General features: G+C 42.2%; 1 protein-coding gene and 1 long non-coding RNA gene across 2 annotated transcripts; one reads left to right on the forward strand and one right to left on the reverse strand.

Moving 5' to 3' along the window:
• The first annotated feature begins 35 nt into the window (after window positions 1–35).
• On the forward strand, window positions 36–23,580 carry ripk1l (receptor (TNFRSF)-interacting serine-threonine kinase 1, like). Its single transcript, XM_034183645.1, has 10 exons — window positions 36–466; window positions 10,808–10,970; window positions 11,111–11,248; window positions 11,327–11,558; window positions 13,802–13,951; window positions 19,682–19,758; window positions 19,876–19,951; window positions 20,030–20,635; window positions 20,741–20,881; window positions 22,876–23,580. The coding sequence occupies exons 1-10, from the start codon at window positions 306–308 to the stop codon at window positions 23,163–23,165; spliced, it is 2,034 nt and encodes a 677-aa protein (XP_034039536.1). The 5' UTR covers window positions 36–305; the 3' UTR covers window positions 23,166–23,580.
• Window positions 3,381–26,196, reverse strand: LOC117522256. Its single transcript, XR_004564186.1, has 3 exons — window positions 24,713–26,196; window positions 14,627–14,637; window positions 3,381–3,403 (listed from the first exon to the last, which is right to left on the reverse strand). It is a non-coding gene; the product is annotated as an uncharacterized LOC117522256 (long non-coding RNA).
• Between the last annotated feature and the right edge of the window lie 561 nt (window positions 26,197–26,757).

Raw genomic sequence — 26,757 nt, forward strand, 5'->3', positions numbered from 1 at the left:
GGGGTTCTTATTTTTTTTTTTTCGTGACTTCCAGGAAATCCCACAACTACGAGGAAACTTGTTTTAACTGTACTTTTTGGTGACAGATTTGCCCCAGGTTCATAATAAAAGGCGGATGTACGACTTTATTTTAGTTCCGGTTGAAGTTTTAAGGTGTTGTTTGTCTTTTTTATTTTATTTTTGATCGCTCTTTTGATTTCCTGGATGAGTGATTCCGTTTCGTGAGCGCTCACGTTCGTCCTCCCGGTAGATTCGTGCCGTTTGTTTTTTGGGTTTTGTGAGCTTTGTGTGGTTCCGATCCAGTCATGGCCACCGCAGGTCGGTCTGATCTTCAGATGAGACAGTCTGATTTGATTAAAAAAGAGCCTCTGGACTACGGAGGATTTGGAGAAGTTTACCTGTGCTACCACGTGACCCTGGGCCAGGTGGTGATGAAGACCATGTACACTGGCCAGCTTCGAAACGAGTGAGTTCTGCTGGGTTCCATTGTTTGATGAGGTGCCTTGTGGGTTTTCCCCCCTCGGCCTGAACGGATCATGTGTTTTGTACTTTATTTTTAGATGGGATTTCACATTTAGTGGTGTGTGTGTTCGTTCTGTAAGTTTTTGCTTGCAGTTTTTCTTAAGATCCTTCTGAATGTAGTAAAGTAAGTCTGCAAGCCCAGATCTGTCATTCAACGGAGAAATCTTCATTTAAAAATGAGAAATGTACAGCTAAAATTTAGCCCTCCGCAAAATTCACATCCGTGACGCTGCTGAGACGTCAGGGAGAAGACCCTATCCCAGCATGCATTGCGCGCGCCAACTGGAATTTGTGGATTTACGCAGGGCTGTGAAAACTCCGCGGATCCGCGGAATTCCGCGGATTTCATCATGGGGAGGGGTGCGGGAGTGTCAGTGTTGTACTCTTTAATTGTGATCGTTACTGAGTTTTTAAAATGTTTATTGCTAAGCATTCTCTTTTTTTTACGACATCATGCAAGTTTTATAAGACCGCGGACACTGATCTGTGTGTTACAGATACAAATCAGTTTCCTCGGATCCGCGGAGTTTCGAGGAAAATAAATGCCACTCAAAGCCTGGCCGTTGTCGTAAAGCGGGACTGGTTGGTTGCTGCGGTGACACTGTGGCTCCTGTGCGAAGCTAGCTGAACGTAGCATGTGGACATCGCGAACTTTCAAGTTTTTAAGAGAAGAATTTTGCAATGTCTGTGTCACGGAGCGACATCAGACAGAGCGAAGATGGCGAGAAAGACGTTTTGAAAAAGTGTGATAAGGACAAGAATCCGTGGAATTGTTGCTGGCTTCATCAACACACCTGAAAGATGAACGGGAAAAGCGAACTGGTAAGAATTTTTTTCTCTCTCTGGAAAATAAACATTGTGCTGTTCAAACAGGATTTCAGAAAAGATTACGTGTCTTTTTTTCTTTCATTAATCTAGACTTTCTTTGATTGAAAAAAAGACATTGTGGCTTTGAATGAATTTAGGCTACATGAATTTACACAACAATGTAAATTAGTTTTTATTAATGTAGACTTTTTTCATGAGAAAAAAGACATTGTGGTTTTGAGTGGATTTACAGGAATTTACACAAGCATGTGTGGCTTTTTATTATTAGGTATGTTATTGATATTTTACCCTGATTTTTTTTTTTTTTTTTTAAATCTACAATCTGCCCCCTGCGAATTTTCCTCGGATTTCACAATTTTCATTTCACAGCCCTGTTTACATCAGTTTGCATCTGCACCTTTTTTCTTGTCTTATACGGAAGGATCTACTTTTTTTAAAACTTCATATTGTCTTGCGGTACGCTTTGTGAGTACACATTTCTTTTATTTGTGCTTGAAAATTATTTTTGGGGACTTTTTCATACGCCCGTTTGATTGAGTGGTGTCGCATTGAAAATCTACTGTCTTTCGCCTCCGGTGTTACCGTCGCGGGGTACGGAGGCGAGACCCGCAAAGAATCCAAGTCATTAAAAAGATATAAACCTCTCTCAGCGGCCACGGAGCTCTGCGGATCCGATTACCGAGACGTGCGGCGCTGCGGATTTTGCCTCAAGAAGTCTGTCCTTGCGAGCAACAGATGTCACCGGCCGCTCCGCATCAAAACAGCGAGCGTAGTCTCTGGACTTGTTGGTTGCACCTCCATTCAGTAGACAGAGCCATGTCTGCGGCTGCACAGCAGAGACGGGGGTGTGAGTGGCCCGCAGCGGAATTTAAAGAGCGCATGCACTCGGTAAGCGCATCGGAGGCAGTGAGAGAGAGGCATCGGGGAAGAACGGCGCCCGCTGTCGATGCCGCCGCTGATCTGAGCATGCAGAGCTCTATCTCGCATTCATTGCAGATTACTTTTGGATGTTGAAACCAGGATGTGTATAACAGTAACATTACTAACAGATAAAATCAATTTCAATGCGGGATCGGACTGAAGCCGTGAGCGCGTCGTCTTGTCCCCGACGTCATGGAAATGACGATGTAAATGGAAATGATGGAAATGATGATGTACAAACTGTTTTCACGGAGGGCTATATTTTAGCTGCAAATTTGTCATTTTTAAATGAAGATTTCTCCGCTGAATTACAAATTTGGGCTTACAGATTTACTTTAGGGTCTTATAAATACATATCAGCTATTTCTTTCTGAAATCTGACCACATTTATTTCAGTGCAGGTCTACTTTAATCAAAACCTCATCCATTCAAGTCATGTTTGTTTCAATCGTCTTCTTTTTTACTGTTCCTAGAAGTCTGCAGTTTACAGCAGCAGATCTAGAGGGGGGCTCAAGGGGGGTCGCAACCCCCTCCCCCAAGCCTTGATAATATGGGAAAGAACTTCCATAAACGGGCTGATTGATGAATGCAGCTGAACGTAGAATTAGAAGATTTCCAGTGTTATTTTCATGACTAATTAGTTGGTCAATTATTTTCTGGATTAGTTGTTAAGCCCACAAAATCATGAAGGGAAAAAAAAAAACGGTGAAAAATGTTGATCAGTGTCATCCAGAGCCCAAGATGACACCTTCAAACGTGTTTTGTTCACAGCCTAGTAGATATTCACCTTACATCTAGGCAGTTTTAAATAAGCCAAGTGGCTAGGGCGCTTGGTTTCAAACCCCACCCCTACCGTTTTCTGCATGTAATAAGCCAGTTTCGAGTTTTCAGCGCCACAGTGGCTGCTGGGTAAGTTCAAAGGTTAATGCATATAAACATTGCGCATTCTCAGGATCATGGCCATGAAGTACGGACAAGTTTGCTTGTAGAAACGGGAGTGATTACAGTAGTTTATTTATTTATTTTCATTTATATAATGCCAAATCACAACAGAGTTGCCTCAAGGCGCTTCACACAAGTAAGGTCTAACCTTACCAACCCCCAGAGCAACAGTGGTAAGGAAAAACTCCCTCTGAGGAAGAAACCTCAAGCAGACCAGACTCAAAGGGGTGACCTTCTGCTTGGGCCATGCTACAGACACAAATTACAGAACAATTTACAAAATAAATATACAGGAAAAGCTGTTGGTGCACAGGACAGGAGGATCTCCAGCACAAATACCGTAGTTTCTTCATGCAAGGGGTTTATCAGCGACGGGGAGAGTGGAGGAGCTTTGAGCTTCAGTGTGCGGTGCTCAGGTCTTCAGTGTGCTGTAAAACCCACGTAAAAAGAGGAGACCAACTTCGAGCAGATCAGTTTACTGAAAGTCGACGGCGTTGTCTCACCCAATCCACTCGCTGAGCTCCTGGGCGGTTTGCTCGGTAAGTTACTGCATTTATAAGAGATCTATAGATGAAGCTTATCACAGTCTGGCACTTCTAATATTTTCTTATTTTTCTTCTGGTTACTTGTGTCTTGGCTGACATCACCCAGAAAATTGCACACCGGTAGGAAGCTCAACAACTCGCTAACAAAAATCAAGATATTATCATAAATGTAAATAATGTTCATGACACACTGAGAACAGTCGTCACTCCCGTTGAAGAAGTTAATTCAAAGTAATTCAGAGAAGTTTAACTCTAAACAGACGGCGCGAGATTAAGTCAAGATTAAGTTAAAGTTTCCTGTCTGGTGCAAAACTGATGACTGCTTAAAAAATGTAGGAGTGATGAGTGTTCTCAGCACTACATAAACTCTGTTTATCTGTCTCAATATTTTAATTTTGATTATAAAATATATTTTTATCCATTATTCCTATTTCCATTTTTATTTACACATTATGCACATTTGGCCACGCTTTCTGTCTGTCATGCAACGAATGAAAGAATGAAGTCAAATCATGTCTTTATTATAGTATATACTTTTATTTTATTCAGGAGAGGAGAAAGGAATCCATCACTGGCCCCCGTGGATGTCCTGAGACATATCGGAACATCTCTGGCTCCTTACAGACTACAGAGAAGGAAAAGCCAACTTATAGTTTGATTCACAGTGGTTGAAAGACGTGTATTATTATCCTATTACCAATCCTTTGCTTTGCTTGCCAGTCAAATGACTAAGAACTGTATTATAAATACCCATCTACAACTATAATATTCAGTACCAATAATATGAACATTACACATTACAATGACTGTATTCGGATGACCAAGGTGTCATCTGCTAAATCTTCATGCAGATCTCCCCATCAGCATCTAAATTTAAAAAATGTCTGAACATTAAATGTTTCTGACTTTGTATCCGGTGCTAGCAAAAAAGCATCAACTCAAGAGTTACATTGAAAAGGCGCCCCAAAATATATCTCGGACTGAAAACCACCACCTAGCACATTCAGTATGCCAAATAAGTATGAAATATACCAAAAAGACAAAACTTTGTGGGGAAAAGACCATTTTTAATGAATGTATCTTGTAGTCACATTTAGTCACCGATAAATTACTGTAAACTGGCCAATGCCTGTGTAGTAAAACCTGGACATTTCAAAACTGCAAGGCTGAACATCTTTTAAATAACATTGCTCATCCCATACTGTTTTTATGAGAAACATCTCTATATATTAACATATGTTGTCATTTGTTAATTATTATCGTACAAGTGCGGGCAGCAAATTGCAAAGTGCTGCACAGACGAACACAGTGTCATCCAGGACTGGAACAAGACAAACTGGCACTGTTTTTTTTGTTTGTTTTTTTTTGTATGGCAAACTATTTCATCCTCCCAACAGCCCGTTCAACATGAATCCTGGCATTTGCAATTTTTCTCATCTTTGCAACATCAGCAGCAGTTCACATCATTTCTGGGTGGGGAAAAAAGTGAAAAACATTAGACTTTTCTTAAACCTCTTAAATCAACCCTACATTTGTGGTCAATCCCCCCCCCCCCCCCCCCAAAAAAAATCCATCTTTTTGTAATGTAACTACAGTAAACAGACCAGGATTATAACAATTTTTGACCTCTCCATTCTGAAGGTGAAAAAAAGCTTCTTATTTCAATGACATATTAAAAATGTGACTCTCAATGTATTGAAAATAAAAGTCTTTAATTTCTCTCGTCTTTTTTTTTAAGATATATTAAAATAAGAAAACTACATTTATGACAACCCAGTATGTTGTTTGCATAAGTGAAAAGCTGATGCAAACAAAGAGAAAAATAAGCATGACATAATGAACAACATTAAACATAAATATATACAACAGTTTCAGCAGTTTAGTTCTAAGGAGAACGTGAGAACTACAGACTTTCACAACAAAAAACTGGTCTTACACAGTAAAGTGTTCACAGCCTGATCATTTTGCAGCTTCGTTTCCAGACACTGGAAGTGTGTCGTCATAGAACGGAGCCGACGTGGTCCAACTACTGACTTTAGAAATGTTTACATACTGTTTTCTGTCCACACCGGGACTTCTTTTGGCTCTTTAAACTGTCATGTTGCTTCAAAAACACTGTCTTCTTACCAGCGTGAACGGCGTCGGCAGTCTGTTTATATGCGTTGACCTGTGAACCGGAAGTGTTAGGAGCTCTCTGCACATGCACACTGAGGAACTCGAAACTGGCTTATGTGGAGTTGCATCAGGAAGGGCATCCGGTGTAAAACCTGTGGAAATCTACACCAGATCTGCAGTGGTGACCGTGAGTAAAAAACAAGGGAGCAGCTGAAGGGATTTACTAACAAGCTGGAATCACAGAATTAGAATTTTTTTTTTTTTTTTTCTTTTTTAATGACTCAAAATGATTGATTATCAGAATAAAAGTAAGTCCCTTCAGCTTCTTCCTTGTTTTATGTCAGATGGCCTTCCTGACGCAACTCCACATTGCATGGAGAATGTGCAGGAACGGACTTGAACTGGGAACTTTCTGCACTAGAAAGACTTGAACTGGGAACTTTCTGCACTAGAAACAGTCACACTTAATCGCTTGGCCACCACCCCTGCCCATTGGTTATCAGAATAGTTGTTGATTAATCATTTCAGTTCTAGTATTTAGCCTCCCACATTGCCATAGAATTCAGGGACATGGCTATATATTTTTAAAAATTTCAGGAATGAGTTTAGCCCTTGGACCTTGCAAATACGGGCATGCCTTCAGCACATTCAACCAAGTGCCAAGTGACATTCAACACCCCCCAACAAGGTAGATCTGCCCAGTACAATATGGTTGTGAGATTTGAACACTACCGGTGACCTAGAAGTCTTTGGTACTGGGTGTCTTCAGAGGATCATTGAGTACCACTGGAGCGCCTTTGTGTCAAATCCCCCCCTCCCCCAATTACATTCTGACATACTTGAGTAATGCTTTGCACTTCCATAGAGAAGTGCCACGGTTGGGCAAATGGTATACTTTGGGCATGCTAAGGTATTGACTCCCATACAGTTGTGTGCAAATGTTTGGGCGCCCCTGTTCATTTCCATGATTTTCCTTTGTAAATCATTGGTTGTTTGGATCAGCAATTTCAGTTAAATATATAGCAGACACAGTGATATTTGAGAAGTGAAATGAAGTTTATAGGATTTACAGAAAGTGCAATAATTATTTAAACAAAAGGTAGGTGGTGCATAAATTTGGGCACCCCAACAGAAAAAAATACATCAGTATTTAGTAGATCCTCCTTTTTCAGAAATAACAGTCTCTAAACGCTTCCTATATCTTCCAATGAGAGTCTGGATTCTGGTTGAAGGTATTTTGGACCATTCTTCTTTACAAAACATCTCAGGTTTTTTGGTTTCCAAGCATGGACAGCCCGCTTAAAATCACAACACAGATTTTCAATAATATTCAGGTCTGGAGACTGAGATGGGCATTCCAGAATGTTGTACTTGTTCCTCTGCATGAATGCCTTAGTAGATTTTGAGCATTGTTTAGGGTCTTTGTCTTGTTGAAAGATCCAGCCCCGGTGCACCTTCAACTTTGTCACTGATTCATGAACATTGTTCTCAAGAATCTCCTGATATTGACTTGAATCCATGTGACCCTCAACTTTAACAAAATTCCCAGTACCTGCACTGGCCACACAGCCACTCAGCATGATGGAACCACCTGCAAATTTTACTGTAAGTAGCAAGTGTTTTTCTTGGAATGCTGTGTTCTTTTTCAGCCATGCATACTGCCCCTTGTTATGTCCAAATAACTCAATTTTTGTTTCATCAGTCCACAGCACCTCATACCAAAATGAAGCTGGCTTGTCCAAATGTGCTTTAGCATACCTCAAGCGACTGTGGTGTGTACGCAGAAAAGGCTTCCTCTGCCTTACAGCATCATACAGCATCTCTTTGTGCAGAGTGCACTGTATAGTTGAACGATGCACAGAGACACTATCAGCAGCAAGATCATGTTGTAGGTCTTTGGAGCAGGTCTGTGGGTTGACTGACTGTTCTCACCACCCTTCGCTTCAGCTTATCTGAGATTTTTCTTGGCCTGCCACTTTGGGTCTTAACTAGTACTGTGCCTGCGGTCTTCCATTTCCTCACTATGTTCCTCACAGTGGAAACTGACAGCTGAAATCTCTGAGATAGCTTCCTTCCCCTAAACCATGATGTTGAACAATCTTTATTTTCAGGTCATTTGAGAGTTGTTTAGAGGTTCCCATGTTGCCACTCATTAGAAGAGATACAAAGAGGGGAAACATTTGTAAATGGCCACCTTAAATACCCTTTCTTATGATTGGATTCACCTGTGTAAGGAGGTCAAGGGTCAGTGAGCTTACCAAACCAATTTTGTGTTCCAATAATTAGTGCTAAATGTATTGAAATCACTAAAAATGACAAAGGGTGCCCAAATTTATACACCTGCCTAATTTAGTTTAAATAATTATTGCATACTTTCTGTAAATACTCGAAACTTCATTTCACTTCTCAAATATTAGTGTGTTTGTCTGCTATATGATATATTTAAGTGAAATTTGTGATCCAGACAACCAATGATTTATAAAGGAAAATCATGAAAATTATCAGGGGTGCCCAAACATTTGCATACAACTGTAGCTTTTTATGGCAGTGTTGATTAGATATGCCTTGTTCAGCAATTACAAAATAACCAGCTTGGTAGGTGTCTTCTTGGTCAGAACCGTTTGTTGTTCTCGAGTATCCTTTTTTTTTTTTTTTTTTAAGAAAAAGGATTCAAGGATTCTTTATTGTCATATCATATATGCTTCCACATGACAGAGCAGAGGTATAGTGCTCCACCAGAACTCAACAGCCTCTGGAAAGAAGCTGTTTCTCAGTGTGGTGGTTCAGCACCTGATGCTTCACAGCCTTCTGCCAGAAGGGAGAGGAACAAACATCGTGCTTGCTGGGTGGGTGGAGTCTTTTTTTAGTGCTGGAAGCCCTTTTACTGCATCTATTTGTGTAAATGTTTATTATTGGTAGGCTGCCTCCCACAATCCTCTGTGTGGCATTCACAACCCTCTGCAGAGCCTTCTTGTCCACTGCAAAGCATTTGCCGTACCACACAGTGATGCAGGAGCACATAACACTCTCCACCATGCACCTGTAGAAGGCCCCAGAACAGAACTGTCAAGTCCAGCTCGCCTCAGCCTCCTGAGGAAGTACAGGTGCTAGTGTGCCTTTTTGACCAGAGCTGAGGTGTTGTTGCTCCAAGTGAAGTCGTTGGTAATTTTCACACCCAGATACCTGAAGGTGTCGACTGCTTCTCACAGCTGCTCCTCTAATGTTCAGGGGACATCGGTGTTCATCCAGGGTTTCTGGTTCGGGTAGGTGGTCATGGTCTCTGTGGTGGTAAAGTCTTCAACACACTTGGAGATGAATTTGAGAACAGCAGATATAGATTCCTGCAGAGCCACCTTTTCCTTATCTGTAGAAGCCTCTCTGAAAACTTGCCACTTTGTGGACCAAAAACAGTCCTGCAGTATAACGGCAGCATTGCTGTGCCACATGGTGACAGTCTTCTGTTTTGTTACAGCAGAGGCCGGTAAGCAGGGTCCTGCATGATGGATATGTGGTCAGAGAGGCTGAGGTGTGGGCATGGGACAGCTCTGTATGTGACTTGTATGTTTGTATAGTCACGGTCCTATGTGTTATTTCCCCGTGTGGGTGCGGCGACGGTGCTGGTACAATCTGGGCAGAATATCCGTCGGATTTACGTGGTTAAAGTCCCCAGCTACCATGTAAAAAGCCTCTGGGTGCTTGTTTTCGAGCTGACTGATGTTGTCATGAAGCTGCTTTAGCACGCCATTAGCATTAGCATCCGGTGGGATGTAAACAATAATGATGAACGTCGCTGCAACCTCACGAGGCAGATCGTGTGGCCAGCGGCATTTCATAATTAAGTGCTCTTTTACCTTGGAGCAGTGGCTGCTCACAAGAGTACAGATTGTCCACCAACCTTTGTTTATGAAGGCACAGGGTCCGCCCCCGCAAGTTTTCCCCGACAGACTGTTTCTGTCCACATGGAAGAGTAGCAGTACGTCGATGTGGAAGGTCCAGTCCGGCATGTTGTTGGATAGCCAGGTTTCCGTCTGACAGAATATGGCACAGTTCCTTATTTCTCTGGAGGACCTCAGTCTCAAATGAATAAGGTCCAGCTTGTTATTTAAGGAGCTGAGGTTGGTCAGGAACAGAGATGGGATTGGTGGTCTGGTAGCGTTAGCCTTTAGCTAAGCCATCAGGCCATCCCGCTTGCCCGACTTCTGCTTCCGCGCACACTGTTTCCTATTGCCTCCCGTCCGCTGTATTCTGCTACACCAGCCCTGTGCTCTCAATAGCTGTAGCCTTCTCAATGTACCTCTGAGATCGGGAGACGATGTTGTTATAGTGTCCAAAGCGTTCCTTATTTTTGTAAGTTCAGCTAGGCTATATGTCTAATGCTTGATCCTGATGGTAGGACTTGTAAAAGCAATTTTAAAACCAACTTTACAACATTTTGTCCTGGGAGCTAGAGAAGCCACTGCACTACTGTGCACCACCATTTTGATTAGTATGATTAATAATGGTAATAATAATGCACAAAAGAATAATTGTAAATTCTATACTTTGTGCACGCTGGTACTGGGTCCAATTGGTGCCGGTGATTTTCTCCACATTCTTTAGCGTGAAACAGATGAAGGTCTACAGTTCACCTTGGAAGGGACACCTGTCCATCACAGGTTGTGTCCCCAGCGAGGGCTGGTGCCCATTAACAGTTGGGTCTACTGGGACAGTGTGTCTTGGACACAGATGGTGTGAATGGGAATCGACCACTGGTCTACATATTGGTAGCCCAGCTCTTATCTCACAGACCTGTCACGTGATTTGACACTTTGAACAGTTGATTTTGTGGGTTTCTGTATTGCTTTATGTCAACCAATATAAAACTCAAGATTGTGAAATTTTGCAACCCTGTCATTTCATGGACTGTTTTTTTTCTTTCTTTCTACTTTTTGTAGGAAAAGTAAGGTGTCACTACTGGAAGAAGGCAAAGTTATGGCCAGTTTGAACCACGAGCGAGTGGTCAAGTTGCTGGGTGTGATAATGGAGGATAAAGACTGCTCGCTAGTCATGGAACTCATCCCGAGAGGCAACCTGTCTACCATGCTAGAGAGTGTCAATGTAATAACATTGTTGACACCAAAGAGGGTTGATGAATTTATTGTAATATCTGTAGTTTTGCTATTATTTCTCAGTATATCACACTGACTTTTTAAACTCTAGGCTTTATTTTTAAAGTTGGGCATTGTCTCTGTTTTTAGGTGCATGTGCCAATATCCATCAAAGGTAGAATCATGGTGGAGATCTTGGAAGGTATGATATACCTTACAAAGAGAGGAATCATACACAAGGACATCAAACCAGAAAATATTTTAATAGACAAGGAGTTTCACATAAAGGTATCAGATTATATGTGCTCACAGCATAAACAGCCAGCTTCTGCAGTCATAAGACACTTTTCCTTTTTGTATTTCTAGATTGCAGATCTTGGCCTGGCTATTTGCCAGACTTGGACCAAACTCACAAAAAAGGAGTCATGCAGGAAGATCAATAAAAGCAAGTCAACTGGAGCAAGGGGCGCTGGTACACTGAGCTACATGGCTCCCGAACACCTGGAGAGTGTACATACAGCCTCCACAGAGAAGTCCGACGTCTACAGCTTTGCCATTGTTGTTTGGGTCATTCTCACCACCAAAGAACCATATGAAAGTGAGTTATGTTAAAAATTACCTCACTGGCACACCTAGTAGAGTCAGGGACAGCTAGCCACAACATGTTTTCATCAGAAATAAAAATGAAAGCTGGCCAATTGCTACCAGAGCTTTTCCCCTTACTTACTATTCAACTTCTTGTCCAGCTCACCAAATGCCTTTTCCTTGGCTTTTGCCATTTCTCACCTTAATCTCACTTTATTTTCATTTATATAGCACAAAATCACAACAAAGTTCCCTCAAGGCACTTCACACAAGTAAGATCTAACCTTACCAACCCCCAGAGCAAGAACACAGGTGACAGTAGTAAGAAAAAATTCCCTGATGATTTGAGGAAGAAACCTCAAGTAGACCAGACTGAAAGGGGCGACCCTCTGCTTCGGTCATGCTACCAACACAATTGACAATAGAAAAATACAAGAATTTTTTAGGAGTCTATGCTGGTGCACAGGACGGGAGGCTTGCAGAAGAAGACACCCACTCCCACTTCTGGATGGAGCTGCACCTCAAACAGCGAGAGAGAGGAAAAAAAAAGCAGGCAGCAGAAAGACAACAAATAAGGTATAATTTGTCAGTATTAAGCAACAAGAAAAACAGAAGCAATACTAAGGTGATCGCCGATCACTAGCCCTAAGCTTCACTAAAAGATCCAGACTTTAGATAAAGTTGAGGCCACGGCACACTCCGTTTCCTAATAAAATGAATTTAAAAGAGTAAAAAGCATAAAAAAACATACTATACCAGTATGCTAGCCATACAAAAGGGAAAATAAGTGCATCTTAAGTCTAGACTTTAAAGTCTCTACAGAATCTGACTGTTTAATTGACGCAGAGAGATCATTCCACAGAACAGGGACACGATAAGAGAAAGCTCTGTGACCTGCAGACTTCTTATTCACCCTAGGGACACAAAGTAGTCCTGCACCCTGAGAAAGCAAAGCCCTGGCCGGTACGTAGGGTTTAAGTAGGTCAGCTAAGTAGGAAGGTGCCAGTCCGTGAACAATTTTATATGCTAGTAGCAGAACCTTAAAATCTGATCTCACTGGAACATGAAGCCATTGAAGAGACGCCAAAATGGGTGTAATGTGGTCAACCTTTCTGCCTCCTGTCAAAAGTCTGACAGCAGCTTTTTGAACCAGTTGGAGAGCCCTAATGCTGGACTGCAGTAAACCAGAAAATAGAACATTGCAGTAGTCCAATCTAGAAGAAACAAATGCATGAATCAATGTCTCAGCATCAGCCATAGACAGGATGGGACGAATCTTCGCTATATTTCGCAGGTGGAAGAAAGCAGTCCTAGTAATATTTCTAATGTGGAGGTCAAAGGACAACGTAGGATCAAAAATTACCCCAAGGTTCCTTACTTTATCGGTGTGATGTATGACACATGAGCCTAGGCTCAGCGTTAGCTGGTCACATTAATGCAATGTCTCACTGGACCACTGGGGGAGGTGATGGTCTAGTGGTTAAGCGTTGGGCTTGAGACCAGAGAATCCTTGGTTCAAAACCCAGCCTGACTGGAAAATCACTAAGAGCCCTTGGGCAAGGTCCTTAATCCCCTAGTTGCTCTCGGTGTGGAGTGAGCGCCTTGTATGGCAGCACCTTGACATTGGGGTGAATGTGAGGCATTATTGTAAAGCACTTTGAGCGTCTGATGCAGATGGAAAAGTCCTATATAAATGCAGTCCATTTACCATTTATGACCAAGAACTATCATTTCAGTCTTATCAGAGTTTAAAAGTAGGAAATTGCTACACATCCATAAATGAAACCATGAGTGAAACTGCTTTTTTTTTCTGGAGTTTCACTCCTGGTTTCATTTATTAAAAAAACTAATTCTGGACAGTTTATCGACATTAACGGCAACTCTGTCATTTGTACAAAGTGAAAATATTGCACATATCTTTTAAAGTAATGCGCTAATTCTGAAGGTTTGCATGTTAACTGACACACGCACCAAAAGGCATTATGGGAAATAAGTCTCCTCTCATCACCCCCCTCCATCAACATGCATACTAGAACACTGCCATCCACTGGAAACTGGCTTATCAGTAGCCGACAGTGTACCGTGTCAATCGGTTAGCTGTAACAACTGCTAATTTTTTTTTTTTTTTTTTTTTTGCGGTTTATCGGTTTAGCGTCATAAAAGTTAACTTTTCAGGTAGCGGATTAGCAGCTATTGAAGCTGGCGTTTCGGTTTGCTGTGCCTGCCACTGGTAATACCAAACTGTTTCATGTACAGATGCCAGGAACGAGGACCACGTCAGCCTGTGTGTTCGTAACGGTGAGCGACCACTAGAGGGCCTGATTCCACATGACACGCCTGTGGAAATCATAGAACTCATGAAGATGTGCTGGGATCAGGATCCACAAAAGAGACCAACTTTTTCAGGTTTGTTTTCATATCATGAATTGTATTTTGAGTAATAATAACAGTAATAATAGTAAGTGGACAAAAGGATCAGTTTGTGTGTAGCAGTGAAACAACAAGTCCTGAGGTGGAATAAAAACAGCTAAAGACACCAGATGGCTTGTAATCCATGAACCAGTAGTCAATTTTGAACTAATCACTACCATATAGAGCTAAATAACACTTCCAATCCAGCCTCAGTGTACCATGTCCTTCACAAATATGTATAATAACCATCCCTGGGTGGTAGCAGCAGCCAGGTAGGAGTCAATGAAGAATCACACAGAAGTCAGAATTTAAAAATGCTCCAGTTATATTGAAAGTGTACCACATTATTTTTCTGATCAATAAAGATTCTAAACAGGTATAGTTTGGAGTAACTATGATTGAATGTTATGGAGTAAAAACAGCACAAATGGTGTCAAAGGTCGATTTCAATTTGTACAGGGGTCAAAAGGTTAAGTGGCTCCAATTTTGGTAAAAACGGATGAAAATTATTGGTTGAGCTAATAGGATTAACATATGGAATAGTTCTGGCTGTGATGAATGCTTGGTCTCCAAAGTAAAGGTCAACACTTGTAACTGTTAGAATGGTCTGAGCAGTGGGTCACCCCCCTGAGATTGGTCTGCTTGAGGTTTCTTCCTCAAAAATGCCACAGGGAGTTTTTCTTTACCACTGTCACCTATGTGAAGCGCCTTGGGGCCGATTTGTTATGATTTGATGATATATCACAGACATGACACAAAACTAAAGTCATTTCAAATGGCAACTTTCTGGCTTTAAGAAACACTATAAGAAATCAGGAAAACAAATTGTGGCAGTCAGTAGCGGTTACTTTATTAGACCAAGCACAGGGAAAAAAATATGGAATCACTCAATTCTGAGGAAAAAATTATGGAATCATGAAAAACAAAAGAACGCTCCAACACATCACTAGTATTTTGTTGCACCACCTCTGGCTTTTATAACAGCTTGCAGTCTTTGAGGCATGGACTAAATGACTGACAAACAGTACTCTTCATCAATCTGGCTCCAACTTTCTCTGATTGCTGTTGCCAGATCAGCTTTGCAGGTTGGAGCCTTGTCATGGACCATTTTCTTCAACTTCCACCAAAGATTTTCAATTGGATTAAGATCCGGACTATTTGCAGGCCATGACATCGACCCTATGTGTCTTTTTGCAAGGAATGTTTTCACAGTTTTTGCTCTATGGCAAGATGCATTATCATCATGACAAATGATTTCATCATCCCCAAACATCCTTTCAATTGATAAGATAAGTGTCCAAAATATCAACGTAAACTTATGCATTTATTGATGATGTAATGACAGCCATCTCCCCAGTGCCTTTACCTGACATGCAGCCCCATATCATCAGTGACTGTGGAAATTTACATGTTCTCTTCAGGCAGTCATCTTTATAAATCTCATTGGAACGGCACCAAACAAAAGTTCCAGCATCATCACCTTGCCCAATGCAGATTCGAGATTCATCACTGAATATGACTTTTCATCCAGTCATCCACAGTCCACAATTGCTTTTCCTTAGCCCATTGTAACCTTGTTTTTTTCTGTTTAGGTGTTAATGATGGCTTTCATTTAGCTTTTCTGTATGTAAATCCCATTTTCTTTAGGCGGTTTCTTACAGTTCGGTCACAGACGTTGACTCCAGTTTCCTCCCATTCGTTCCTCATTTGTTTTGTTGTGCATTTTCGATTTTTGAGACATATTGCTTTAAGTTTTCTGTCTTGACGCTTTGATGTCTTCCTTGGTCTACAAGTATGTTTGCCTTTAACAACCTTCCCATGTTGTTTGTATTTGGTCCAGAGTTTAGACACAGCTGACTGTGAACAACCAACATCTTTTGCAACATTGCGTGATGATTTACCCTCTTTTAAGAGTTTGATAATCCTCTCCTTTGTTTCAACTGACATCTCTCGTGTTGGAGCCATGATTCATGTCAGTCCACTTGGTGCAACAGCTGTCCAAGGTGTGATCACTCCTTTTTAGATGCAGACTAACGAGCAGATCTGATTTGATGCAGGTGTTAGTTTTGGGGATGAAAATTTACAGGGTGATTCCGTAATTTTTTCCTCAGAATTGAGTGAGTCCATATTTTTTTCCCTCTGCTTGGTCTAAAAAAGTAACCGTTACTGACTGCCACAATTTTTTTTCCTGATTTCTTATAGTGTTTCTTAAAGCCAGAAAGTTGCCATTTGAAATTACTTTAGTTTTGTGTCATGTCTGTGATCTGCTTTTTTTTCTACAAAATTAAACAACTGAATGAACATCCTCAGAGGCCGGTGATTCCATAATTATTGCCAGGGGTTGTAAACCTTTTTGGAATCTTTATGATCAGATAAATAATGTGGTGTACTTTTCAATGTAACTGAAGTTTTTTTTTTTTTTTTTTTTTTTTTTTTTGGAGCATTTTTAAATTCTGACTTGCTGTGTAATCCTTCATTGACCCCTACGTGGCTACAACTTTCACCTTGGGATGGCTGCTATTCATTTTATCACCTCAGAATGAAATATGGGGGGATATAGCGATCAGCATGCCCATCTGTCTGTCCGTTATTACTAATTTGGGGGGACCGGGGGGATATGTCAGTGCCTGATGAGTCTTATTTGTGCCGTCCATGGTACACTGAGGTGTTGTTTACGGTGCATCCTGAAAGTATTCACAGCACTTCACTTTTTACACATTTTGTGATTTTTAAAAAAAATTGAGTAAATTCATTCTACTCACAAGACCCCATTACGACAACATGAAAAAGTTTTTTTTTTTTTCTTTTTTCTGCAAATTTATTAAAAATAAAAAAATTACAAATCACCAAGTATTCACACCCTTTGCTCAGTACTTTGTTGATGCACCTTTGGCAGCAATTACAGCCACAAGTCTTCTTGAATATGATGCCACAAGCTTGGTGCACCTATCTTTGGACAGTTGTGTCCATTCCTCTTTGCAGCACCTCTGAAGCTCCATCAGGTTGGATGTGGAGCGTCGGTGTACAGCCATTTTCAGATCTCTCCAGAGATGTTCAATCAGATTCAGGTCTGGGCTCTGGCTGGGCCACTCAAGGACATTCACAGAGTTGTCCTGAAGCCACTCCTTTGATATCTTGGATGTGTGTTTAGGGTCATTGTCCTGCTGAAAGATGAACCGTCACCCCAGTCTAATGTCAAGAGCGCTCTGGAGCAGGTTTTCATCCAGGATGTCTCTGTACATTGCTGCATTCATCTTTCCCTCAATCCTGACTAGTCTCCCAGTTCCTGCTGCTGAAAAACATCCCCACAGCATGATGCTGCCACCACCATGCTTCACTGTAGGGATGGTGCCTGGCTTCCTCCAAACATGATACCAAAGAGTTCAGTCTTTGTCTCATCAGACCAGACATTTGTGCATTTTTGCTTCTCCTGGTCTGAGAGTCCTTCAGGTGCCTTTTGACAAACTCCAGGTGGGCTGCCATGTGCCTTTTTACTAAGGAGTGGTTTCCGTCTGGCCACTCTACCATGCAGGCCTGATTGATGGATTGCTGCAGAGATGGTTGTCCTTCTGGAAGGTTCTCCTCTCTCCACAGAGGAATGCTGGAGCTCTCATAGAGTGACCATCGGGTTCTTGGTCACCTCCCTGACTAAGGTCCTTCTCCCACGATTGCTCAGTTTAGATGGGCGGCCAGCTCTAGGAAGAATTCTGGTGGATCTGAACTTCTTCAATGTACAGATGATGGAGGCCAATGTGCTAATTGGGACCTTCAAAGCGGCAGGAATGTTTCTGTACCCTTCCCCAACTTTGTGCCTCGAGACAATCTTGCCTCGGAGGTCTACAGATGATTCCTTTGACTTCATGCTTGGTTTGTGCTCTGACTGTCAATTATGGGACCTTGTATGTAGACAGCTGTCTTTCCAAATCAGGTCTAATCAACTTAATTTACCCCAGGTGGACTCCGATTAAGCTGCAGAAACATCTTAAGGATGATCAGTGGAAGCAGGAGGCACCTGAGCTCAATTTTGAGCTTCATGGCAAAGGCTGTGAATACTTATGTACATGTGATTTCTTAGTTTTTTTTAGTTTTAATCGCCTATAGTACGTGTGCTTGCTTGAGCCAACCTTGAACCTTCGTGCACATGCGTGATTTTTTTCACGCCTGTCAGTTGTGTCATTTGCTTGTAAGCAGCCTTTGTGTGAGGATGGGTGGAGTCTCTCGTCATTTTTTCTTTGCAAGAAAATGGCAGAACGACTGGAGCAGCGCGACTGCAGCAGCGCGACTGCATCAAATTTTGCCACAGACTGGGCGACAGCCAGGTGGAAACCATTCAGATTATTCAGACGGCTTTGGTGACGATCCTCTGGGCATCACACAAATTAAGGAGTGGTACAACCGGTTTAAAGACGGCTGCACATCAGTGGAGAGCGAGCTGCGCTCCGGTCGGCCATCAACATGCTGAAACAACCGGATCATTTCCGAAGTGAACGCTGTGGTGATGTGGGACCGTCGTGTGATTATCCGAGAAATTGCGGAAGAGGTGGACATCAGCACTTTTTCGGCACATTCCACTGTGACAGAAGATTTTGCCATGAAAAGAGTAGCGGTGAAATTCATCGTCACGAAGCTGATGGCGCAGCAACAGCGCCTCCGTGATGAAGCCTCACAGGACATGTTGTAACATGCCCAGCTCGTCAACCATTCGGAAGATTCAGATTTGAGAATTTGAGTTGTGACTAGATCATGACAATAATGGTGATCTGCAAGCTTTAAGTGAAGCTGGAATCTATATTAATTCCATAATGGCAACATGTTTAACTGTTGCTGAGAGACTCAACTATCATTTTAAAGGGGGTTTTATTCATGTTAAAGGTGATTTTAGTATCATGTAGTGGTAAGGTTTAATATTGGAGCCCATCCAACAGCTGTTTGGAGGACAGACATAAGCTGCATGTGCGCACACTCACTCCAGACTTTTGAGTGCATAGCGCAGCCAACAAAGTTTGCAAATATAACTAAATGGATTAGGCAACTCTGAGCAGAACGGGAATCAATTCAACATGAAAACAAAAAGAGTGTGATACTGCATGGGGTCGTCTGTTATCTGTATCAAAACCAGTCAAATAGTCACTCAAAACCAGCACAACATCCAAAATAATAATAATAATAATAATAATAATAAACCAATACCAGAACTCGAAGGGGGCGTTAAAAGGTTCTCATGGGCAGAAATCAACAAGTGGCTCCCAGGTCTTGGTCCATGATTTGCTTTATTTTCACATATTTTGTAGAGGATGAGCCTATTATAAAAAAAATACAAAAAACTGGGTTCATACTCCCTTCAAGAAGGGTCCAAAAAAGGGTGAAATTCCGTATATCATATGTTCATATCCGTATAGCTCTTATCTTGTGTCATGTAGGACATAAAGTGTGCGTAGTCAGATTAGATCCAGATGTACAACGTTCTTTCGAGCATCAAGACACCGTCGAGTCGGCAAAGATTTCCTAAACTCCACCCTCCTCTGTCAGTCGGTGGTGCTAACGGAGGCCAGGTGCTGTCGTGTTCATAACCCACTGTGGTGAGGAATGTGTTCATCTTCAGCGTGGGACTACATTCAGAAATCAACCATGTCAGGATTTGTTGCTTTTCTAGAATTTGTTCCAACCCGTATGAACGCTGCCGTTTGTTTGGTGCACTTTTAGTATTTTGTCTGTTTCTTGCAGACGCCTACTCCACTTTGTTTCCTTTCTACATGAAACATCTTGAACCGAGTGTGGAGAAGGACGTAGCGTATCTGAAGGTAACGGTGTCTCGATTCATGTTAAAATCTCCTTTTGTGTGCACGGTGAAGGTGTTTGGCAGCAGATTATAAAGAGACAATAAAGGTAATCTTATGTGAATTCTTTAAATCGTGCAGAGCTTATATGAAGGCCCAGATGACCTTATTGAGAAGATAAAGCTTTTATCAGTGACCTCCGGTGATCTTTACACAGGTGAGCGTTGCTGCTAATTTCCTGGATTTGAAAATGTATAAAGTGTAGTTTATTTCACTTTGTCTTGGTACCTTGCAGATTACCCAGCTTCTCTGGTGAGCTCAGAAAGAAGTGCTCCGGACCCGGTGGAAGCCAGCATTGAGGACCTGCACGCCATCGAGTGTGAGCTGTCCGTGCAGTCCACAGAGTCCCACATTCAGACAGACGCTAAGGTTAGAAGCTGTCATCTGCCTTTGGAGAGGAAATTGGATCGAGAGCTTCACTACCACACACATGGCAGCTACACCTCCGAAGACCAACCTGACTTTGCCCCTTTCTGCCATCCGAACTACTCAAATCCGTTCCTGTCACACCAGTTTAGTAATCCAGATACAAAGCATAATGATCAAGATCAACGCGGGTGTGTTTCCTCGGTCCATACTTGGACTTCGGCCCAGTTCGCCAGCCAGGAAAAATCATATTCAGCCGCTGATCTGTACGAGTCCTTGACCTCTTCCACACCTCCACCATCCCACCTCCATATGTCCACCAGCAGCCCGTCTCTTCCACTCAACAATCAGCAACATCCACATTCCACCTTTGACCGTCAGCAGTCATATCCAACTTTCTCAGCGTCTGATACGTGCGCTCCTGACATGGGGCACCACTTGGCCACCTCTAAGAAGGGACCTACTCAGGATTCAGGCATGTAGAAAGTGTTTGCTTCACGAGGCATTTCCTTTGGGTCATTCTAACACTGTACAGTCACTTCTTGCACTGGCTGACCTGGTTGTGTGTTTGTTTTTGTAGCAGCTTCTCTCTTCATTCAGAACGCCCACGGGATCCAAATTGGCAACAATAACAAACTGAGTATCACAGCATTGGAGTCCTCCCATAGTTCATCATCTCTAATGACAATGTCTCCCTTCAAAGAGGCCATTCAGAAATACGGTATAGTAGTTTTTCTTCCTTCTAACAGATGTATGTATATAATTTTGCTGTTGCCCAGTTTAAATATACATTAGAGATTGTTCTTTACAGGGTTGTCTAGTTAAATAAAGATACAGTTGTGGGCAGTGGAGACCATTGTTAAACAGATCACCCCACCTTGAAACAGCAAGATGGTATTGGGAAGTTCCTCTGTGTGGTTCCACTCTCACGGTGGGTTGGTTCTTCTCTGAGGCCATCTGGATCTGGATCTGGATCCAGATCTGGATATGAAGAGTAATATTGCCCCAATTACTACAACAGTTGCCATAAAGGCGAGGTTGCAACATGGACTGGAGAGGACGGGTTCTTTAGTATTTACTAGTAAAATACAATATGTCAAAAATGGTCTTCTCACTGTAGACTGATATGTTTTGGACAAATCCTCCGTAACATCACCCACAGGATCTCTGAAGAACACTTTTGAAACAAAAATAACGCAGCTCCAAATGTCGCCATCTTGGCTATGCCTAATTCCACCTCAATCCCCTCCAACTGGTAAATGGGCAAATGGGTGGAGCGTGGGCAAGACCGCCGTGACCTGGGAAAGATGAATGAAGCCCAAACACACCCCATCTTGCATTTCCTAAACAAGTAAAGCTAAGGCTAACAGGCTGCCTTTAGTTGAAGTGTTTGATTAGCACATTTTTGTTGACCAGGTAGTGTAAAAAGTATGCCTAGTATATTGCCTTAGTGAGTTACACCATCATTGCCCTAATGTCACCAAGCTACCTGCCAAGTAGTGCTAACAGTGCTAATATAAAGTGAAATAATACTAAAATTTAGCCAACTTTGATTATCCATTAGTACAATTAACCATGAAGCAAGCCATGTTATGTTAGGTCTCTAATAAAATGTTGATAAAGTGGAAACAATTGATTCAGTTGGGTTGAGTCCACAGGAAATAGCAGCCTCTTGTAGCGGAGCCCTGACTCCAGCACACAGCTGTCACTCGCAGTGACCGTGTCCCTAATTAATTATAAGTTTATTGGCTAAACTGGTGTAAACTGAGTTATTCCATCCATGAAGCGTCCAGCCCCTCTCCAGGAGTTGGGTACCAGAGCCCATGCTGTGCGTGGAGGTGAGCCCGACTATCTCTAGTCGGTATCTCTCAACCTCCCGCACAAGCTCAGGCTCCTTGCCCCCCCAGTGAGGTGACATTCCACGTCCCAGCAGCCAGGGGCTGTGAGCATGGACCGGGCCACCCGCCCTCGACCGCCACCCAATCCTCTCTGCACCCGGCCCCCATGGCCCCCTCTGCAGGTGGTGAACCCACAGGAGGGCGGGCCCACGTTGCTCCTTTTGGCTTTGCCCGGCCGCGCCCCATGGGCTAAGGCCCGACCACCAGGTGCTGGCATGCGAGTCCCAACCCCAGGCCTGGCTCCAGGGTGGGACCCCGGCTCCGCCATACCTGGCAACGTCTCGGTCCTTTCACTTTCACTGGTTCTTTCACTGGTCATGGAGGTTCTGAGCTGCCCTTAGTCTTACAATCCCCCCTTACAGCTGTTATGAACAGAGAAACTAGCTACAGATATATATGAACCTTTTTTTTTTTTTTTTTTTTGTGCCAGACTGTAATCTTTATATGTGCTGTAAAGTTGGACATTTTAACATGGGTGTCTATGCGGAGTGACCCGCTTTTGGAGCCAACCTCAACTGGCCATTCAAGGAACGGCAAGACTTGGCACTTCCACTTGGCTTCATTTCACAGCACTAGAGGTTACTGCCTGAAGCGATCCAGAGCACAGGATTTATTTGGATCGTCTGAGTTGATTTCCAAACTCTCACAGATATCATTTGATTGTGACTGTGATGGCTCCACAATCTGTCCTCTTTCTTTAATCATTGAAGAAAACAGCAACAAAAACAACCCCATTGGTAATCTTTGGATAATTCGTCGTCACAGTTGAACAAAAAAATATGTAATATCTTTAACTGTGATATCTTCACTGTCTCAGAGGACCACGCGGTGACCGAGGAGCACTTGGATCTGCTGAGGAAAAACATTGGCGCCAGCTGGAAGCAGTGTGCGCGGCGCCTGAATCTGTCCGACGTGGAGATCGATACCATCAACCATGACTTTTATCGTGACGGCCTACCGGAGATGGTGCACCAGATGCTGCAGCGCTGGAAAATGAAAGGTGGGAGTGTGGGCTGCACTGTCGGGAAGCTGTGTCGCGCTCTGGAAGGCTACATAAAGGTAGACCTCATCCAGAAACTCTTAGATACCTGCAGCTCTTCCACCTAGAGCTGATCAACCAGAACGTCTTCGTGACTGACACATTTTCACCACGTCTGATCCTTTTCTAGTATTTATAGGTCTCAACACAAATCAGTACAAAACCATCATTGTTTTTCTACAATTCTTACTGTTGATTTTCAGGCGTGCAGGTATTTTACTGAAATGACTTTTCACCCATTCTTTTTGTTTGTTTATTTAGAAATGAATAATTAGAAATGTCTCCCACCTGCATAGAAGAAATGTATCTGTTATAATAAATAGATGAGTTTTTATTTGAGGACTTGCACAGGATGTTACTGTGAGAATCCTCTGGACAGTTTATGCACATCAAGCACTTCTCCTGCTTGCATCAAATACTGAATGTCTCCTGAACAGCTCACTGGAACAACTTGGATGTTTTTAGATTGGACAGAAATAAAAAAACAGCAGATTTGCAATTCCAGCAAAAAAAAAAAGACTGCTGGTTCAGTCACATTTCCTGCCTACTGGATGACCACATACTACATGCGAGGCTGTGAAAGTGGATCCTGACCCCAAGAGCACCCCCTCCTCAGACTCGGTATCAACATCTGGGAAACAGCAGCACTGAAGCATGGCTCTGAGAGGAGACATCTAAGGGGAAACGATGTCCGGATGGTCGGCAGAGAAACACAACAACAGGAGCGTTAGACCGGCCACCAGCCCTCATCAAAACATACGACAAACGTACCATCACTCCGCACACAGAATCACAACACATTCACTTTTAATATGTGGGGCCATCAAACATTCTTTATTGACGTTTGAGCCGTAATAACTCTCCAAAGGGAACATGGAGAAATGAGTAATGGGGTTAGACTGGAGAAACATCTTTCTGCATACTTGTGATTCTGTTTTTATTTTTTAATTAGGGATGAGTCGGAATCCAGACTTCAGCCTGTTTTTAGTCAAACAATTTCTCTTCATTTATTCTTCAATGCAATTTTTAGTTTTATTTAAAACAATAATGACCTAAAGGGTTTAATTTTTTTTTTTATAATGCTAAGTGATACTTCACAAAGGATACAAAAAAAAATCTTTGTGTAAATAATTAAAAATGTGCCGTTTAAATGCAAACACTGTCAAATATTTGTTCTCTGATATTGTGATTGTGTAGTGGCTGTTGTTATCAAACGCAAATATCTGGACTCTGTGTTAAAAACACATGTACACTTACCGCCACCGTACATCCCATTGTGCCACGCACCCCCAACCTGTCCCCTATTGGTCCATAACATGGGCTTCTTAATGCAAATGTAAACCATGTGTAGTAATGTACATTTTTAACAAATGCCACATCTCTTGTTTTGAGAGAACAAAGGGCAGACTGCCTTCATCTCAAAAGACCTGAGAGGATTATTCTACCTCTACTTTTGTTGCAAGATCTGTTCCTATGGAAATCCTGTAGAAAGAGCAGTGTTAATGTAGACACTTTAGCAATAATAAATTCAATGTACTTTCAATTCGTAGCACCAAATCACAACATAAGTCGCCCCAAGGTGCTTCACAAAGGTAAGGTTTGACCTTACCAACACCAGGAAGAAATCTCAAGCAGACCAGACTCAAGAGGGTTGAACAGCTGCTTAGGCCAAATGAACAATAATGTGACTGGATGACCTATCTTTATGGCCACAGTGGGGTTGAAACACCAGCTCGATCGTACTTGCAGCCAAGGCTCTACCCGGTCAGCCAAATGGGAATTCCTTACTAGCCAAGTTAGAAGTAACATCTTTCCAATGTGGACTTCACCTTGTTACTATAACAAGAATCAGGTGAATAGTATACAACAAAGAACTGTCAAACATGCAGACAAAAATGAATGTCCACATTGGACATCCCTGAGAGATAGAGCCCAGTGGGTGGCATGACCCACAGTTCCTCACGAGTGGGGAATTAACAAGTGTTAAATCTTCATCCAACCATCAAATGGTCAGGTAGGGAACCACCAAGTAGTTCAACCGTCACTGAAGATCAATAGCACCTTAAAAAAAGAGAGAAGGCGCAGAAATTAATCAGCCAGAACAAGCAACCCACAACCAAAGTATTTAATAAATTCCTACATTAACTGATAGTCCTCAAAAATACACACCATAAATACAAAGTAACCTTTTTTCTGGGACCGTATCTGCATAATCCTCATAACATTTCTTTACACTCAAGATGGCTGTTTTGTGTTTGTTTGTTTTTAAGTTCACAAGTAGAGTCCGCTTAACAATGGCTCTCCAAGACCTAGTCCTTGTGGATGACTGCAGGTGTGACAGGGGTACTTCACCAGGTGACATGGGACCCTGCTCTGAAGTTGGCCCAGGTGTTTGAGGCAGTGTTGCAGACTCTCTTTGGTGCACATGTTTGTAGGACCTCGGAGTGGAGGTATTTTCAATTTCAATTTATTTTCATTTATATAGTGCCAAATCACAACAGAGTTGCCTCAAGGCGTTTCACACAGGTAAGGTCTAACCTTACCAACCCCCAGAGCAACAGTGGTAAGGAAAAACTCCCTCTGAGGAAGAAATTTTGGAGAACAGTCCTAGGTGTCTTTTCATCCATTACCCATACAGGGTCTCCACGGTGACAGGGCACCAAGGCTTTTGGTACAATGACACCTGTTATAGTCTGCAGCATCTGGCATCCTTTGCTCCATTTCGTTGGTACAGAAGTATTGCTGTCCTGCAGGGAGGGTAGAGTTAGTAGGGTGGTATGAAGATGCCGCCCCATAAGTTGAAATGGACTGTACCCGCTTTGGAGAGGTGTGGCTCTGCTAGGGAATGATCTTCCTCCTTTTTCTGTAGGTTTTTCACTCTCTAGACTGCACGTTCCACTTCCCCATACTCCAGAAACCTGCAAAGGAACTGAAAACTTGCTTGTGGCCAGTTAACTGGTATCAGGACCTCAAGAAGAGAAGAGGTCTACCAATATGTGGGTGATTCTTAGACTACGGGCACTTATGTCCTTTGATCACATTGTATGAAAAACAGAAAAAAGGGGAAATTTCACACTTTTATAGTTATCTTTACAATGAAAGTGTTAAGAAATTTGTTCTAGTAGTCTATGATGACTTTTTCACCTTTTTTCAGCATCATTATATGCAAATATTGCTGTTTTGTGCTTGTCCCACGCCTAGACTTTTGATCTTCAATGATAAAAATGAATGGTAAAGAAGCGTTTTTTCTAATGTTTTAAAATATCTCTGAATAAAATATCAGTAAAATAATCAAAACATAATTGGGGTATTCAATGTCATACAACTGTTGTGATTTTTTTTAAACAAAATGTAGTTGTCCCACACTATTGCCGTAATTTCCACCACAACACTGTAATGTCCCTTTAAACAGTTTGTATGAAAGATTGTTTGGGTAGTTTCTATGGAGATAAACAGTGACATCAGAGCACATGTGTATATAGCGCCAAATCACAACAAACAGTTGCCCCAAGGCGCTTTATATTGTAAGGTAATGGTGTGGTGGAAATTACATTTACAAGGCCAATAGTAACCGTAGTTAAAGAATCACCCATGTAGATCTGGGTTCAAATCCTGCTCATGCTACATGTCTGTATCCTTGTACAAAACACTGACTCTACA

The sequence above is a fragment of the Thalassophryne amazonica genome, chromosome 12, assembly GCF_902500255.1.
Source record: "Thalassophryne amazonica chromosome 12, fThaAma1.1, whole genome shotgun sequence".
NCBI classification, from domain to species: domain Eukaryota; kingdom Metazoa; phylum Chordata; class Actinopteri; order Batrachoidiformes; family Batrachoididae; genus Thalassophryne; species Thalassophryne amazonica.

Bases quoted from the DNA above. Each gene is read 5' to 3' on its own strand.
- ripk1l (XM_034183645.1), top strand. From the start codon at position 306: ATGGCCACCGCAGGTCGGTCTGATCTTCAGATGAGACAGTCTGATTTG. The intron at 11,559-13,801 runs GTGAGTTATGTT...TTTCATGTACAG, and splicing joins CACCAAAGAACCATATGAAA to ATGCCAGGAACGAGGACCAC. The intron at 19,952-20,029 runs GTGAGCGTTGCT...GGTACCTTGCAG, and splicing joins CTCCGGTGATCTTTACACAG to ATTACCCAGCTTCTCTGGTG.